Source organism: Polypterus senegalus, chromosome 10, assembly GCF_016835505.1.
Source record: "Polypterus senegalus isolate Bchr_013 chromosome 10, ASM1683550v1, whole genome shotgun sequence".
In the NCBI taxonomy this organism is placed as follows: domain Eukaryota; kingdom Metazoa; phylum Chordata; class Cladistia; order Polypteriformes; family Polypteridae; genus Polypterus; species Polypterus senegalus.
Window position 1 is genome coordinate 65869523 of NC_053163.1, and position 19510 is coordinate 65889032.

General features: G+C 39.3%; 1 protein-coding gene across 3 annotated transcripts; it reads left to right on the forward strand.

Moving 5' to 3' along the window:
• Positions 1 to 772: 772 nt before the first annotated feature.
• Positions 773 to 19122, forward strand: LOC120537157 (ribose-phosphate pyrophosphokinase 2-like). Of its 3 annotated transcripts, XM_039765883.1 has the most exons (8): positions 773 to 897; positions 12019 to 12212; positions 12305 to 12312; positions 12351 to 12449; positions 13934 to 14058; positions 14550 to 14723; positions 16840 to 16999; positions 19030 to 19122. In XM_039765883.1, the coding sequence occupies exons 1-8, from the start codon at positions 776 to 778 to the stop codon at positions 19120 to 19122; spliced, it is 975 nt and encodes a 324-aa protein (XP_039621817.1). In that variant the 5' UTR covers positions 773 to 775. The 3 variants fall into 3 exon arrangements, with proteins under 3 accessions (XP_039621817.1, XP_039621815.1, XP_039621816.1); XM_039765881.1 differs by lacking the exon at positions 12305 to 12312 and having other exon boundaries at positions 12019 to 12217; positions 12354 to 12449; XM_039765882.1 differs by lacking the exon at positions 12305 to 12312 and having other exon boundaries at positions 12358 to 12449.
• Positions 19123 to 19510: the final 388 nt, after the last annotated feature.

Genomic DNA, 19510 nt, shown 5'->3' on the forward strand with positions numbered 1-19510 from the left:
TATAAAGCAGGTGTAGAAAATCTCATTGACCGAGGTCAAAGTGTTTTTACACACAGACAGACAAAATTTCAAAAATGGTATTTTCGGACTCAGGAAGGTCTAAAATATAATGATTCTTCAAAATCCATCCATCCATTTTCCAACCCATTGAATCCGAACACAGGGTCACGGGGGTCTGCTGGAGCCAATCCCAGCCAACACAGGGCACACGGCAGGAACCAACCCCGGGCAGGGCGCCAACCCACTGCAGGACACACACAGCCACACACCAAGCACACATTAGGGACAATTTAGAATTGCCAATCCACCTAACCTGCATGTCTTTGGACTGTGGGAAGAAACCGGAGTACCCGGAGGAAACCCACACAGACATGGGAAGAACATGCAAACTCCACGCAGGGAGGACCCGGGAAGCGAACCCAGGGCTCCTAACTGCGAGGCAGCAGCGCTACCTATGCACCACCATGCCGCCCTCATCAAAATCTCAAGGTCAAATTTTTTCACGATTCCTATACTTTCTCTATATTATGTATACAGGAAAGTAATCATTTATTAGCTGACTGATAAGTAATGAGAGGAAAAAGGTTTACTATTAATTTGATGTATGGAAGGCAGACCATATCTTATCATTTATGGAACATCCAGGAAATATTCTATTGGCAAGTTTTATGCTTATGTTCATTTCTATTACTAAATGTTTTTTTTTCTTTGTTTTAGGCGAAACATTTATTTCTGCTAGTGCCATTGACTTGCTGACATCCTAAAGTACTCAGATATGCCTAATATTACAATTTTTAGTGGCAGCTCTCATCAACATCTTGCAAAGCAGATAGCCGAGCACCTAGGGCTTGAACTTGGAAAGGTGGTGACCAAAAAATTCAGCAACCAGGAAACCTGGTGGGTTTGATTACTGTCCTTAACATTATTTATTTATTTATTTATTTATTTATTTATTTATTATCTTTCATAGGTTAGCATTTCTTACTTAGTGCTGTATAGATTAGATCTGCTTACTGACAGGTGACAGAGCAATAAATGTGTATCTTTCAGTATGATAGATAGATAGATAGATAGATAGATAGATAGATAGATAGATAGATAGATAGATAGATAGATAGATAGATAGATAGATAGATAGATAGACTGCAAAAAAAATAAAGTTGAGAAAACTTAAAAAAATAAAGCAACCAACTGCACAGCTTTTTTAAGTTAACTCAACTTTGGGGCAATCTAGTTGCATAGGCTTAATTTTGTAAGTAATACAAAGGCTCCATCCAATTGAAATATTAGGTTTGGTAAACTCGTCTGAAGTTATCAAAGGTGCTTTTAATTTGAAGTCAAACTTACTTACATCCTGTAGTTCAGCATACCTAAAATTTTAAGTGTTGGTATTGTATGAGTGTTAATTTATTAGACAAATTAAACTTTGTGTATAGAAATTGCTTTTAACTTAATAATTCCTATTACTTCAAATTCAATGCCCATTAGTTGAGTACACTTGAAAATATTATGCAGCTGGTTGCTTAATTTTTCATCCATCCATCCATTCCTCCATCCATCCATCCATCCATCTTCTTCCGCTTATCCGAGGTCGGGTCGCGGGGGCAGCAGCTTGAGCAGAGATGCCCAGACTTCCCTCTCTCCGACCATTTCTTCTAGCTCTTCCGGGAGAATGCCAAGGCGTTCCCAGGCTAGCCAGGAGACATAGTCCCACCAGCGTGTCCTGGGTCTTCCCCGGGGCCTCCTCCCGGTTGGATGTGCCCGGAACACCTCACCAGGGAGGCGTCCAGGAGGCATCCTGATCAGATGCCCGAGCCACCTCATATGACTCCTCTCATTGCGGAGGAGCAGCGGCTCTACTCTGAGCCCCTCCCAAATGACTAAGCTTCTCACCTTATCTTTAAGGGAAAGCCCAGACACCCTGCGGAGGAAACTCATTTCAGCCGCTTGTATTCACGATCTTGTTCTTTCGGTCACTACCCATAGCTCATGACCATAGGTAAGGGTAGGAACGTAGATCGACTGGTAAATTGAGAGCTTTGCCTTATGGCTCAGCTCCTTTTTCACCACGACAAACCGATGCAGACGCCGCATCGATCCGCCTGTTGATCTCACACTCCATTCTTCCCTCACTCATGAACAAGACCCCGAGATACTTGAACTCCTCCACTTGGGGCAGGATCTCGCTCCCAACCCTGAGAGGGCACTCCACCCTTTTCCGGCTGAGGACCATGGTCTCGGATTTGGGGGTGCTGATTCCCATCCCAGCGGCTTCACACTCAGCTGCGAACCGATTCAGAGAAATTTTTCTATTTTTAAAAAAGTCAACATACATTTCTGCATTTGTAATAGCTATTTAAGTAAAACTGTTTAAAGAAATCTAATAAAAATGACAACACAAAAGTTTGAAAAAAATATTTATTAAGTCAACAGTTGTTTATATAACGTGTGACTTAAAAGCAGATTAATGCAACCTTACCTTATTAAGCCTAAAGATATATCACCTTGTCGTTTCAATAAAGAATTTGTGGAGCACTTTTCTCTCGGAGAAACTGAAGAAAATGGCGATGGGGAAAGTAACAACGCTTACTTTAGTGGGAAATTACCCAACCCAAAATGGCTCCTAACATGAGAGCGTCAAAGAATGCAATGAGCCTGTGCAATATCGCGGAGTATCAAAACCAGTTATAAATGTAAATTAAGTTTCCCAAATGTTCTTTCTCACATTCCCATAGCACAAAGTTAAAAACACTGAATTTAATTATTTTTTAAAGTTGATTCAGCATTTTAATGAACTCAATTAACATTTTTGAAGTTTTTTTTTTTACAGTGTAGATAGATAGATAGATAGATAGATAGATAGATAGATAGATAGATAGATAGATAGATAGATAGATAGATAGATATACACACACGCTTTGGACTGAGCACACACACTGGAATGACCATAAAGCAAGAAAATTCAAAAGAAAAAAAGTTCTGACTTGGCTGTCACTGCCACAGTGCGTCCTTTTGCAGATGTATTGCTGTTGGTATAAAGGAGCCCCCGTAGCATTTCTGAATGATTCATTGGCTGAAAGCCCTCAGTGTTAGTGAGTCAGAGACAGGACGCGCAGCATTGTTCATAATGGCGCTCAGTTTTATTTTCATTTTTTCTTTTGCTACGACCTCCTTGTTTCCAGAGTGTGTCCTATAACTTTGCTTTCCCTTTTAATTAGTCTGTTGATCCGGTGGGCCTTTCTTGAAGTGATGTTACCAACCCAGCACATCACAGCATTGAAAATCACACCAGCTATCACAGAGTTGTAGAAGATGTGAAGGATTAATGGAATGTAGTATCTTAAGGAAAAAGAGCATGCTCTGCCCTTTCTTATATAGTTCTTCTGTTGACCAATCTGTCATTGATGTGGACCCCCAAGTAATTTTTGGAGTGGACCGCCTCTACCTCCATTCCTTGAATAGTGACTGGACATAGAGGCTCTTTGGTTGTCAAAAGTAAGGATTCAGTTCCTTGGTTGAAGTTGCTGTGACTTTATCATCTATCTGATCAGTAAAGAAGTTACGACTTTGAGTGGCAGATAAAATCTCAGAGCAGGACAGTTGCCTGGCATAAGATATAAATTGCACGACTTTTAAACCCTAAAATTTAAAAATGCACTTAGCCTGCAATAATTTTCACTGAACAAATGAATGAAGAGAACCTTTGTTACCAATATAGCATGGCTGTTTGTTAATCAGTTTTTGAAAATGCCCTAACCCCCTCCTGCTTTTCTGTCTCTGGATGTGAAAGTTTTTAAGAGTGTCAACCTCTTTAAATCTGACAATAGCACTAATTATTCATGAGAAACTTCTGTTTGAAGGTACAATGTTTAGGCTGACAGGCATGAATCATATTATGCAGTTTAATTCACAGATGGTTTCATGTTGGAAGGATTAAATACCTGTACTGTGAATTTTTTAAATTTTGGAATAAATGAGTTTTGACAGTGTAAGAGCTAGCCCGGCCACAGACAGACATGACACCACAATGTCCAAACCCACACACGTTTATTCCACTGTTTACAAAACTATTTACACGATTGCATTCAGTCCTTGGTCCTTAGGGCCACCACCACTTCTGTCTCGCAAGCTCCATTCTCTTCCACCCAACTCCGGCTCCTCGAATGGAGTGAGGCAGCCCCTTTTATAACACCCCGGATGTGCTCCAGGTGCCTGATGATAAACTTCCGGCAGCACTCCACAGTGTGGTGAAAGTGCTGCCCATGCACCCGGAAGTGCTCAGGGCGTACACCATCCCAGGTCTGTCAGCACTTCCTGGTGTACCAGAAGCGCTGTCCACCAGGGATCAAAGACCGTCCAGGTGCCCAGGGAAGAGAAGTGCCACTCTCCTGGTCCCTCCTTCCGCCAGGCGTCCCGGCGGGGCAGGGTTCCTGGCCATCTATCACACTGCCCCAGCCCCAGCTGAAGCCCGTAGAGCGAAGCGGCCCGTCCCGCGAGGGCTGTCCTCCGACAGGTTGGGGCGCCGGCATGTCCTGGGTTACAGTTCCACCCTAAAAGAGATAAGTAAAACAAGTGTGGGGAGGTGCATCCATGATGCCACTCCATGGCATCCTCCATGAGTGTATACGGACAGCACCTCCACCTGTGACCACGGTTGTTACAGTTAAAGCACCGGCACTTCCCTCCATGTCCCCGTGCCCTCCAGACATGGCAACAGGACAGGTTTCTGTGCTTCACCTGGTCCCCAGCCAGGCTCGGGGCTTCCCTCTGCATGTGCTGAGGGCGGCTTTTGACAAAAGGTGGGCGCACGGGCCCAGCCTGCCCCTTGTCAGGAGGTCCAGACCTCTGTCTCTGGATCCTCCTCCTTACACTCTGGGACACAATGATGGTCCGGGTCTCCTTATGGGATAAAGAGAAACCCCACACCGTCTGCATCCCTGTGGACCTCAGCGAGGCTGCCTCTAGCTTTTGGAGTGGTGTGCTTCGGCAACCGGCACTCACCAGCCAGCTCCTTGCACACCCCTGCACCGGACTCGCCCCTACGGCCCCGGATCCACTGTTGCATTGCTACTTGGTGACAGGGATGAAACGATAGCAAACCCACTTCGCTCAGCCCTCCTCTTTTATTTACGGTGCAGGTCTCAATTACCTGTACTGCCGCGTCTCTCCGGCTGGAGAATTCAGTGCTGTTCCATCCACTCTCGCAGTGTTTTCAGAGACATGATCGCCTTCTCCTCCAGCTTCTGGATGATCTCTTGGAGGCCACGGATCACGCGCGAAAGCGACCGGATGGGCTGAAGGACCTCCTACAGCTCTCGTACAGCCTCAAGCACAGAGATTAAATCAGCCAACAGGGGACTCGCATTCCGCTTGCCCTTACCAGCCAGCCATGAGCCACATAGATGCTGTGCCTCCTGCGCAGAGCAGACTCAGTCAGGTCCTCTGACGAGGGGGAAAGGTTCACCGCCTCTGCTTGCATTATGCTACATGCAAGGGGAAGGCACACACCCTCCATCCCCTTACCTGCGTGACAAGGGATATCCAGGCCCTTCGCCGCAGCCTGCTCCCACAGGCCACTCCCCATGGGTTGGGACTCCAGGCGCTCCTTTATAATCCGAGATCTTCTCCGCAACAGCAGGCTCCCGTCCTCCTCGGACTTTGCCCTGCCGTCGGCTCCGGGAGCGACGTCCCTTGGCCAGTCGGCCCACTATAGTTTGGTTTTTTGATTCCTATTCTCCTAATATGATTAAAATAGTGAAACACTTCACCTTACATACTAACTGTAATGCATCTATTACTCATTTACTGTCATGTAGTATCACCTTAACAGAGGCTTCTTTTGGTCTTATTAATGCTTTCAATGCATCAGTAAAGTGGTTATTCATCTGTGTGCAGTGTCACACATTAACAGCTTGTGATAAAGTGACAAAATTACTTGTGAACTTACAGGTTAGTCTTGTTAAGCATAAATTAAGAATGCACAGACATTATACTGAAGTATGCAATACTGACCAGACATATTATCACTCACATAAGATATCAAAGTGAACTTATATTAATATTATATTTATATTACTAATAATAATATATAAATATATTATTATATAATATGATCTGATTGAACTTTTAACCCACCTAAGCTCTTATTCTCAGAGAATTATCCTTCTCGGTGATTTCAACATCCATATTGACATTACTACATCTAAACTGAGAAATGAATTCCTATCCTTACTGGACTGTTTTGACTTGACACAACATGTTGATTTTCCCACCCACTCTGGTGGTCATATATTGGATCTGATCTGCACTTCTGGACTATCTGATGCCAACATTTACAGCACTGATTTGGGACTCTCTCACCATAAAACAGTATTTTTCACTGTCTCACTGCCTTTCCCTCCTCTTACCTGTAAATGACAAATGTCTTACAGAAACCTTCAAAATATCTGCCCCTCTATCCTTTTTGGATCCATTTCTGATCTTTTACTGTCTGAACTTATTGCATGAACACTAGATAGTCTTGTTGACCAATATAACTCAGCCCTTCATTCAGCATTAGATAAAACAGCTCCTTTCAAACATAAGGAGGTTTCCTTTAAACGTTCAGCTCCTTGGTATAATTTAGAATTGTGATCTATGAAAGTAGCTGGCCAATGCCTTGAGAGAATGTCACATAAGACTGGCCTCACTGTCCATATCCAGGCTTTCTCTGACCACCAAAGAGCTTACAGAGAAGCACTAACTGCTGCTAAGAAACAGAATAATAGAAACTGGCCACGATAACCCAAGGGTTTTGTTCTCTGTAGTTAATAAACTACTCCAACCCACATCTGGCCCAACTACCTCTTCTAGTGAAGTTTGTGAGGAATTCCTCCACTTTTTCCGTAACAAAATTAAAGATCTAAATAATTCAACTAACATAAATACATCATCTGTTTATATCTCTCCCTGTTTTCCCACTCCATCCAGTCCTTCTCTAAGTTCTCACCAGTCACATCTGCTTTTGTTAATGACCTGCTTTGTAAGATGAGGCCGACTACTTGTGTACTGGACCTCATCCCCAGCACACTACTTAAATCCTGCCTTCATGCCATAATCCCGACTGTTACAACAATAATAAACTCATCCCTTGACACTGGCTCTGTGCCGCTCACTTTTAAAATCGCTTCTGTAACCCCAATGTTAAAAAAGTCTGGTCTTGATGCTGACAGTCTTAACAATTTCCGGCCTATTTCCCACTTACCTTTCCTGTCAAAAGCTCTTGAGCGTGTTGTAGCCTCCCAGCTCACCAATTACTTAACCACTAATAACTTGATGGAACCCTTTCAGTCTGGTTTCAGGGCGCGGCACAGCTGTGAAACTGCTCTGCTACGGGTAACCAATGATTTGCTTATGGCAGCAGACTCTGGACAAACCAGCATATTAATTCTGTTAGACCTCAGTGCAGCATTTGACACTGTCAGACATGACATTGTACTGTCCAGAATGGAGAACATGCTGGGTATCTCTGGCACTGCCCTCCAGTGGTTCAAATCCTATCTGACTGATAGGCAAGAGTTTGTTAGTCTTGGCAACAACAGATCCAGCTCGGCGCCAGTCACACAAGGAGTTCCTCAGGGCTCTGTCCTCAGTCTTCTTCTCTTCTATATTTATATGCTTCCCCTTGGCCATATTATTCGTAGCTATGGACTGGGTTATCATCTTTATGCAGACAAAACTCAACTCTACTTCAATGTTAAAAGTGGAACTTCATCAGAGCTTTCTCAGCTCACAACCTGCCTTAGTGAAATTAAAACCTGGATGGAGCAGAACTCTTTAAAATTAAATTGCAACAAAATTGAACCTTTGCAAATTGGGACTAATTGCAACTTAATAAAATGAGCTGCTTCCCAATCCATCTTGGTGGTGATCTCATCAGACCTGCCTCTACTGCAAAGAATCTTGGTGTCATTTTTGATTCCTCCCTCTCTTATTCCGCCTGCATAAATCACATTAAGAAACTTTCTTACTTTTACCTCCATAACATATCCTGTGTTCGCTCTTTCCTCTCCTTTTCTAATGCTGAGAAAGTTGTCCATGCTTTTATCACATCCCGCATTGATTATTTTAACTCGCTGCTGGCAGGTGCTCCTTCTAATCTTATATCACAGCTCCAGCTTATTCAAAACTCAGCTGCAAGAGTCCTGACTTGAACCAGCAGCAGCGAGCACATCACACCCATCTTGCTCTGTCTTCACTGGCTCCCTGTGTCTTACAGAATCGAATATAAAATCCTACTAATAAGCTACAAAGCCTTAAACAATCTTGCGCCAAACTACATCATTGACCTTCTCCATCACTATGTGCCTGTCCACCCACTAAGGTCCTCTGGATGGCAATCTTGTTGTGCCCCACACTAATCTACACTCCATGGGTGACAGGGTCTTCAGCTGTATAGCGCCCAGACTCTGGAATGACCTACCGAAATTAATCAAGTCCGCTGACTCCATGAATTCTTTTAAAAAACAACTTAAAATTAATCTGTTCAGGAAGGCTTTTAGCTCTACTTGACTTTATTACCCTTCTCTCAGTTTGCCTCTCTGTCAGATGCTCATGTAACCTGTGTGTGTGTGCTAGACCATCAATTCTGTTGTCTGTTAGGCTTTTCTCTGAATTTACTATCTTAATCTACTTTATTTATTTATTTGGTTTATGCAATACTATATACTGTATACCCTGCCGTTCCTTCTTAATAATAATAATAATAATTTATTACATTTATATAGCTTTTCAAGGCACTCAAAGCGCTTTACATACAAGGGGATCTCCTCAACCACCACCAGTGTGCAGCATCCACCTGGATGATGCGACGGCAGCCATAGTGCGCCAGAACGCCACCACACACCAGCTTACTGGTGGAGAGGAGACAGAGTGATGAAGCCAATCAGTGTATGGGGATGATTAGGAGGCCATGACGGTCAGAGGCCAATGGGCAAATCTAGCCAGGATGCCGGGAAACACCCTACTCTTTCCAAAGACATCCTGGGATTTTTAATGACCACAGAGAGTCAGGACCTCGGTTCTGTAAGTGCCTTGAGCATGGGAAAGGCGCTATATAAATAAAATGTATTATTATTATTAAATAATCATAAAACCAACAAAAACATGAATGTACACATATACATATATCTATACAACTATATGCCTTGTAGCACAAGGATTGTTAAAAGCCCTGCATCAGTAGCCATCAACAAGTCATTAGTGACCTTTACCAAGGCTGTTTCAGTACTATGTTTTGGACGAAAGCCAGACTGAAATGTCTCAAACAGCTTGTTATCTGTGAGATGAGCATTAACCTGTGCTGCCACTACTTCTTCAAGAAATTTGGAAATGAAAGGTATATTTGATATGGGGCGATAATTACTGTAGTTCTCGGAACAAACCCAGATCTCAGAAAGGACTGAATGATATCAGTTATAAATGAAGAAAGTGAAGCCAAGCAGGCTTTTACCAATCGAGTAGGCATGGGATCAAGCTGACAAGTGGCAGATTTATGAATAAGACAAGAAACTTCTGCTTCAGTGGGCAATTCAAAAGTTTATAGATAAGTTAAAGGAGGCTCAGTTGAAATATTTAAATAAAAATTGGATGGCAACTGTACTGAAGATGGAAGTTGTTGATGAATATTATCAATTTTGGTTTTAAAAAATGTCAAGAATGTATCACATGTAGCAGTGCAACACATATGAGATGGAATTATATCAGGAGGTCCCAGAATTCTGTTAATAGTGGAAAACAAAGCTCTTTTGTGACTATCAGACATGATTTGTTTAGAGTAATAAGCAGTTTTAGCTGTAGATAATGCATCTTTGTACAGACAAATGTGTTCACGATACATTTCTTCGTGCACAATGACTCCAGATTTTTTATAGAGATTTTTTATAGAGATGTTCTAAGCGACGGCAGTTTGCTTTAAGCTGCTGAAGCTCAGGAGTGAACTAAGGAGCAGAGCGTATAAAGAAAACAGTCTGGATTTTTAGAGGTGCAAATGTGTCCAAGAGGCTATGGAGTCTGTAATCGTAGTAAGAAACCAACTCATCAGGAGTAAGTAAGCAAGTAGTAGGCAGTCTGTTGTGAACCGTTCTTTCTCTGACCTTTTCGGCACAAACCTGTTCTCCAAGGGAGACTCTACCAGGAGCACAGATCCTCAGATCATCTATCTCTGAACATCCCTAAGGTGAACATGCCCACCACCACAGCAAGGAGATGGTCTAGGATGGGGTTAAATAATGATACTCCCTTTAATTTGTGACATTGTTTTGTGATTTTTTGCATAGTAATAAAATAAAATTTCCCCAGTCTAAACTCATACTAACCATTGAGCCATAGAAGATTTTATATATGATGTTAATTGTTATTCAGATTAAGCTGACCGCTTTATAATTAGCCCAATTCCATTTTTTATACTGGTATTATGTTTGGCAACACGTTTCTTATTGGGTGACTTTAAGCCAAAAACAAGCTTTAGTAGTATCAAACACATTGATGACAGCACGCAGTGAACACTTTGGAGTTTAACAAAGTAACTCACTATAATTTGTTTAGAACAACTGAGAAATTTCAAAATGGAATGTCAAAAATGACATACACATTGTTATTTACTAATAGTTTACAAGGCAGTGGATAATTAAACGAGACTGCTTTTCTTTCCTTCTTGTCACTTTGCTAGTACTGTTTGTCCTTCCAAGAAATCTCATGTTAATGAGTGATTGTGAATGAGAAAACCGCAGGTCATCTTTATGAAACAAAGGCTCAAAGCAGCAGTGGGTATCACTTACTATCCTAAAGCACATCAAGTCTGTTCTCTCTCACCAACCCTCACACTGGATAGAGACAGTACATTTTCTGAAATTTCATGGCATATTCTGTGTTCTGCACCTTTGTGATCAGACCAGAATTCTGTAAGATCCTTGAACTGTCCCGTGTAACTGTTGATAGAAAAATAAGTATATTAAGTTGTGAGACTTTTTGAAGCCCTCTGGCAGCATGTAAAAATCAACAAAAATGAAGAGTTTTGGAACCTTCTTGTTATAGATAAAATACAACTTGAAAATGTCTCCATTATTGATGTGGTTTTTGTGTTAGAGGTACAACATAAAATCTTCACTACACTAGATCTCCACCATTATAGACAGCTGCACAAACTACATAAAGTGTTCCCCGAGTACAGTCATCTCCATTTCATTGGATGTCTGGCCAACTCACTTAGAAGGTAAAGTGTGCTTTATAGGAATAAATTGAAGTCACCTTCAGAAAATAATAGGCAAATATGGTAGTTTTTTTCCTTTTTTAAATGAAAGGTCCATATGATAAATTTGAGGCAGGGGGCAAGTGCAGCCACTCCAATGTCTGCTGAACCGTTATTTGTATGAGTCAGTAGGTGTCATACTTTGGCAGAAAGGAGAAAAGTTAATTTCTTATCCACTTTTCTTCTAGTCAGATATGTAGGTGTGTATGGTGGTATTCAAAATTGTTAGTCTTAGACCTTTCAACTGGCTACTTAAAAAGCTAAGATGGTCTACCTTTGAACCGTGTGTACATTAATTTCCCACCTGTAAAAACTGTGACTTTTGCAACGATATCACTTGTCGGAGTTTGCATGCAGTGTATTGCAGTACAGAGTCATTTGAAATTGGTGGAAGACAAATAAGAACTGTTTCCAAAATAGACAGTCAATGTTGGACTTACATGTTGTGGCGTTTATTCAAAACTGGAAAATGTGGAGAAGAGGAAATAAACAAAAAATATATTGGGAAAGAATAAATTCAGAGACACCTAAACAATGTCTTGAAATAAGTAAAACTGTTCATTAAAAGTGTTTCAATACAGGATTTTACTTTGTGTGTCATGGTGTTTTTCCAAATTCATGACAGATCTGTCAGTATGCAGATCAGGGAATATCACATTATATTAATTAAAGTGCAATTTGGAGTAAAATGATCAAACTACTTTATCGTCCTGGTTCTTTTTTCTTTCTAGTATTGAAATTGGAGAAAGTGTGCGTGGGAAAGATGTTTATATCATTCAGAGCGGCTGTGGTGAAGTCAATGATAATTTGATGGAATTATTTATTATGATTAACGCCTGTAAAACTGCATCTGCTTCCCGTGTAACTGCAGTCATCCCCTGCTTTCCATATGCTCGACAAGATAAGAGGAGCAAAATCGAGGCAAGTCAGTTACTAATCATTTATTTGTTTTGGTTGTTATAAGCTCCTAACTTCAGCAAATTCCAGATATAAACCTTGTGAGGTCCTCACTTAAAGAAGATTATGTGCTTTCAAGAAAGTATTATTTTCTTTTGTGTTTTAGGTTCGAGCACCTATTACTGCCAAGCTTATTGCAAATATGTTATCTGTGTCTGGAGCTGATCATATCATTACAATGGACTTACATGCATCACAGATCCAAGTAAGAAATAAAGGGATTATCTGTTTATTTACGTTTGTAGCAGTATCACTTCCTTTCTACAAGAAAACTAGTTTCCACTGTCTAAAAAATAAAAATTTTAATTTTGAGGTGTGAAATGTGTTTGAGATACCCAAAAATGCAGCAATTTTTCAGATTGTCTGAGATGGAAATGCACCCCCTCCCGATTTAGTTTTTGGTACATCTTCCAACTCCCTGCAATTCAAAAGCTCTTTAAGCATATTCAGGACTGTAGATGGACTGATGAAATTGTTATGTTCAGTTAAATTCCCATGCATTTTAATTTACATAAAATTCATTTGAAAACATCTAAAATGCATTTTTTTACAACTGTCTCAAAATCAGTTTTTATTAAAATGCCTTCTCTTTTCCATAGGACTTCCCGTGTTTAGGTATATTAATCCTTATAGGACATTACTGCAGGATATTCCTAAAACCATGCATTTCCTGAACCTGTTTATAAAGTACATGCTCATCTAGAGTTTATTCCATCAGTTCTGGACACAAAGACAGAATCATCCCTGCATAGCACAACATTTCTTATAGGTCACATTTGCTTTCACATTAATTTTCTTACACAGAAAAACTTGAAAGTCCTAGTAGAAACACTAGAAAGGAGAAAACAGTGACGCTAAAGCTTTGCTGATATCCAACCAAGTGTGTCACACTACACTATTGTTGTACTTCAACCCCCAGGCTGAACGCAGTATGCACTGTAAATAGTAATGAACACACGACAGAAACCCCGATTTGGACAATCCACGTAAAGATGAGTGCTGATGTGCTAATGCAGATTTATGTGTTTATAACCACATTACTGCATTTATTTTTGTACTACATTTCCATGTGCAAGCAAGTATGCCATTTCTCCATCTATGTCACTTGGACAACTTTATATATGTTTTGTATGTATTTATCATTGCTGGTTTTTACACATGGCCAAGCATATACTTAGTGTAGAGCAACCTTGAAAGCAAAAGTAAAAGTTGTTGATATAACTAATTCCTAATTAAGACTTAGTAGTGTGTATAAGGCAGTATTTTCTGTTATTTAATTTAATAAGGGGTTGCTTTATTTTATATATACTTGTATGCTTATGCATTTTAGGCATACAAATTATCCTTCTTTTGTGCTTTCAACTATAAGTGCTGTGCACCCATCCAATATTACAGCCATCTTCCCCAGATGTCAAGTGCACGGTGGCTGCTATCATGTTATTGAAGATTCAGTTATTGTTGGTCCCAGAAAATGTTTCAGAGTATATCACATCTATGATAAAGGAAGTGGTTTAATATGTTTAAACTGAACCAAATATACTGTATTTTACACATTTTATTTCAATTGTTCAATTGATGACAAGGGTAAAATTATACTGTATATTAATTTTAAACATACATGGCTAATTTCTTAATTTTAGTAGAAAATGTAATTTCTAGGAATTAGAATGTTTTCTCTTTTATGTTCAGGGTTTCTTTGATATCCCTGTTGATAACCTATATGCAGAGCCTGCTGTGGTAAACTGGATTAAAACAAATATTCCTGGTTGGAAGAATTCCATTATAGTCTCTCCTGATGCAGAAGGTGCTAAGAGGTAAATGCAATTTGCTTAGAATAAGATGAATGCAAACATTCCATCTACCAATTACCTAATTTATTGCTTTTTCCATTACAAGGTTATGGGACCTTGCAGCCTGTCTCTGCTTTAAAGCAATAGTGCAGTTTAATACATATAAAATACACATATATTGTACTGTATATCGGTCATTATTTCACCTCAATAAAGTATTGTGATGGAGTCAAATTTCAACTTCAAGTTTTCCATGGATTTACACCGAAAAAACCATCACTGTACATGATTTAGCTCCCTGAAGTAACTCTGATTATTACAGCTCCCAACCCAGCCTCAAATGGGTTAATCTGTTTAAAGAATTAATGGAAGGTTATATTTCCATTACTTGTGTAATTAAATGTAACATTTCACCCATCAAAATATGTTATTGGATATAAGAATTTGATTGGTCCAACAGTTCCACTGTTAGTTTAAGTCTATATTTACTGGCTATTGTATCTGTTTCCTTGCAGAGTCACGTGTCTTGCTGATTGCCTGAATGTTGATTTTGCTTTAATCCACAAAGAACGAAACAGAGATAATGAACCTGATCGCATGATTCTAGTTGGAGACGTTAAAGATCGATTAGCTATTATGGTTGATGACATGGCTGATACCTGCAGTACAATCTGCCTAGCTGCTGACAAGTGAGTTTTACAATTATTTCTTAACATAGAATTAACAGTAGATGTTTTGCTGCTGCAATGGAAATTTACCTCATCCTGCTAATAAAAAGTCTTGGCTTTGCTATTTTTTATGTTTTTAATAGTGCTTATACAGTATCTATCACTTTTAATCGTTTTTTAATATCTACATATAGGTGTTATTAGTTACTTATTTAATAGTTAATGTATATCACAAGTTTAAAGTTTTGTAGGTATAAAAATTATTTATAGGTAATTCACAAGAGACAGATATACAGTGGTGTGAAAAACTATTTGCCCCTTTCCTGATTTCTTATTCTTTTGCACGTTTGTCACACAAAATGTTTCTGATCATCAAACACATTTAACCATTAGTCAAATATAACACAAGTAAACACAAAATGCAGTTTTTAAATGATGGTTTTATTATTTAGGGAGAAAAAATCCAAACCTACATGGCCCTGTGTGAAAAGTAATTGCCCCTTGTTAAAAATAACCTAACTGTGGTGTATCACACCTGAGTTCAATTTCCATAGCCACCCCCAGGCCTGATTACTGCCACACCTGTTTCAATCAAGAAATCACTTCAATAGGAGCTGCCTAACACAGAGGTAGACCAAAAGCACCTCAAAAGCTAGACATCATGCCAAGATCCACAGAAATTCAGGAACAAATGAGAACAGAAGTAATTGAGATCTATCAGTCTGGTAAAGGTTATAAAGCCATTTCTAAAGCTTTGGGACTCCAGCGAACCACAGTGAGAGCCGTTATCCACAAATGGCAAAAACATGGAACAGTGGTGAACCTTCCCAGGAGTGGCCGGCCAACCAAAATTACCCCAAGAGTGCAGAGACGACTCATCCGAGAGGTCACAAAAGACCCCAGGACAACATCTAAAGAACTGCAGGCCTCACTTGCCTCCATTAAGGTCAGTGTTCACGACTCCACCATAAGAAAGAGACTGGGCAAAAATGGCCTGCATGGCAGATTTCCAAGACGAAAACCACTGTTAAGCAAAAAGAACATTAGGGCTTGTCTCAATTTTGCTAAGAAACATCTCAATGATTGCCAAGACTTTTGGGAAAATACCTTGTGGACTGATGAGACAAAAGTTGAACTTTTTGGAAGGCAAATGTCCCGTTACATCTGGTGTAAAAGGAACACAGCATTTCAGAAAAAGAACATCATACCAACAGTAAAATATGGTGGTGGTAGTGTGATGGTCTGGGGTTGTTTTGCTGCTTCAGGACCTGGAAGGCTTGCTGTGATAGATGGAACCATGAATTCTACTGTCTACCAAAAAATCCTGAAGGAGAATGTCCGGCCATCTGTTCGTCAACTCAAGCTGAAGCGATCTTGGGTGCTGCAACAGGACAATGACCCAAAACACACCAGCAAATCCACCTCTGAATGGCTGAAGAAAAACAAAATGAAGACTTTGGAGTGGCCTAGTCAAAGTCCTGACCTGAATCCAATTGAGATGCTATGGCATGACCTTAAAAAGGCGGTTCATGCAAGAAAACCCTTAAATAAAGCTGAATTACAACAATTCTGCAAAGATGAGTGGGCCAAAATTCCTCCAGAGCGCTGTAAAAGACTCATTGCAAGTTATCGCAAATGCTTGATTGCAGTTATTGCTGCTAAGGGTGGCCCAACCAGTTATTAGGTTCAGGGGGCAATTACTTTTTCACACAGGGCCATGTAGGTTTGGATTTTTTTTTTCTCCCTAAATAATAAAAACCATCATTTAAAAACTGCATTTTATGTTTTCTTGTGTTATATTTGACTAATGATTAAATGTGTTTGATGATCAGAAAGATTTTGTGTGACAAACATGTGGGGCAAATAGTTTTTCACACCACTGTAAGTAGCTAGTAGGCACCAGAATTAAAAAATTAAATTTAAAGAAAAACAATTGAAATTCAATTAGAAAAAATACAATTTCTAATATTTCTGCAGCTGTTCTAATCAAATGTTCAGTATTTGTATATGCACTGTGAGACAACAGGAATGCTCACTTGAAAAAATGATTCCTTTAAAAAATGTATAAAAATTCAGATCATTTCTATATTTTTCCAGACTGTACCTTCTTTTCTTCTAAACATGCACTTCTTCTAAGGTTACTAGCTGCAGGATCTACCAAGGTTTATGCTGTTTTAACTCACGGTTTATTATCTGGCTCCGCCATCTCACGAATTAATGAAACCAATTTTGAAGCTGTTGTTGTCACCAATACCATCCCACAGGAGGACAAAATGAACCAATGTGTAAAAATCCAGGTGAAGCTTTGATTTGCTGCTTTTAATTTAAATTGAATGGAACAGTTTTAAATGCCAATCAGTACAGAAGAGATTGAAAAAGTAGATGTTGTTAGCTATTATTTTCTGCTATTTTAGGTTTCGTAATAGAAACTATATAATAATCTACAAACATTATAATTGTCTGGAAAGCAAGTACTGTACATGACATTATACTAACTTTAATTTTATATTAAATTGTTAATTATTATTAAATTATGATTTTTTTTAATATAAACCTGCAGTGATTGTACCTGTTGATTATGGTCAAATAGACATTTATATATATGAAAAAATAATATATATATAACTAAATTGTGCTAGTGTGGGAAGCAGGCCATTATTGTAATTATTATTGCTGCTTCATTGGTTGTGAGACCTCGGTTTGAGCTCTGGCCTGGTTGCTGATTGTTAGACCTACTAGTTTGGTAAAACTGTAAAATTGACACAATAGTGTAGCTTACATAAATTGCATTCTACAGTGCGCTGGCAACCCATCAAGGACTCACTCATCTGATGCTAGCATTGTAGCCTGTAACTTCCCACAACCATAAAATGAAAAAATATATGGTTAGAAAATGAGATTGTCAGTAGTGTAGGCAATTTTTTGCTTTTGTTTCGAAGCTGCTGTGCTCTGTTTTGTGGAGACCCAATTTCTGATTAAAATATACACTCAGTGAGCAAATTATTAGGAACACCTGTACACCCACTTATCCATGCAATTTTATAGTCAGCCAATCATGTGACAGCTACGCAATGCATAAAATCATGCCGATCCACGTCTGGAGTTTCAGTTAATATTCATCTCAAACACCAAAATGGAGAATAAATGTGATCTCACTAATTTTGATCGTGGCACCATTATTGGTGCCAGACATGCCGATTTGAGTATTTCTGTAACTGATGATCTACAGGTATTTTCATGCGCAACAGTGTTGCGAAAAACAAAAAACATGAAGTGAGTAACAGCTCAGTGGATTGAAATACCTTGAAATACGTTGTTATGAAAGAGATCAGCGGAGAACAGCCAGACTGGTTTGAGCTGGTAGAAAGGCTACGATAATTCAGATAGCCACTCTGTACAACTGCCGTGAGCCGAAAAACATCTCGGCTCAACACATCATTCCTTGAGGTGGAATGGCTACAACAGCAGAAGACCATGTTGGGTTCCACTGTCAGCCAAGAACAGAAAGTTGAGGCTTCAGTGGACACAAGCTGATCTAAACTGGACTGCTGAAGACCAGAAAAACATAGGTTGTTTTCACAAATGTTAGGGTCAGAAGTTGGGGTCATCAGTATGAATCCATGCACCAAACCTACCTTGTGTCAACAGTCCAAGCTGGTGGTGGTGGTGAAATGGTGTGGAGAATGTTTTCTTGTCACATTTTGCGACTTTTAATACCAATCAATCATCACTTGAACACCACAGTCTGAGTATTGTTGATGACCATTTGCATCCTTTTATGGACCCAATTTACCCATCTTCTAATAGCTACTTCCGGTATGATAATGCACTATGTCAAACTGGTTTCATGAATATATCAATAAATTGAGTGTACTTCACTGGCCTTCCCAGTCACTGTATCGGAATCCAATAGAACAGCAAAAGTGTGCAGCTGTCAAATCAGCAGAAATTGTGTGACACAATCATGGCAACATGGAACAGAATCTCAAAGGAATGTTTACAACATCTTGTGGATTCCATGCCTCAAAGAATTTAGGCTGTTTTGAGAGCAAAAGGACACCCTACCCAATATTAGTATTGTATTCTTAATAGTTTGCTCAGTGAGTGCACATAAAATATGCAGTGGTATTCTCTTGTGTTTTGTTTCATATTATTTTATATTATGTTTTAACTATACCATATTTGTAAAGGTATATGTAGCATTCCAGACATACATAGAAGTCAACTATATAAAAATTAACTGAATTAAATTACATTAAGTTGAATAGTAAAGTACATATCGCTGGCTCTTACAATTTATTTCTGTAACATTTTTACTTACTTGCAGATGATCGACATCTCTACAATCCTAGCAGAAGCAATTCGTCGGACACATAATGAAGAGTCTGTCTCATATCTGTTTAACCATTTTCCATATTAACAGTTCCAACCATTTTCAGTAAAAAATAATGTAAAATGTAATAATGGCAAGTAGTAGACTGTGTTTAACCAACAAAGTATCACTCTCTATTGGCCATCTACAAGAAAAAAGACAATCAGCAGAATTTGAGATCCTGGGGTCTTGAGTAAATTACTATTTTTTATCAATTATTTTACAATTCCAGTTGCACAAAAATACGTAAGTATACAGCATTTAAGCTTTATGTATAATCTTTCTCATCAATGATGTGAAGTTAAACAGCCCAATATTCTAGACCCAAAATATTAAAAGATCAGTATTAGCCAAATATTTAAAATTCTATATCATACAATTATGCCAATTATAGAATTAGCTTTTTTAAAATTAATATTGCAACTTTTATTATCAT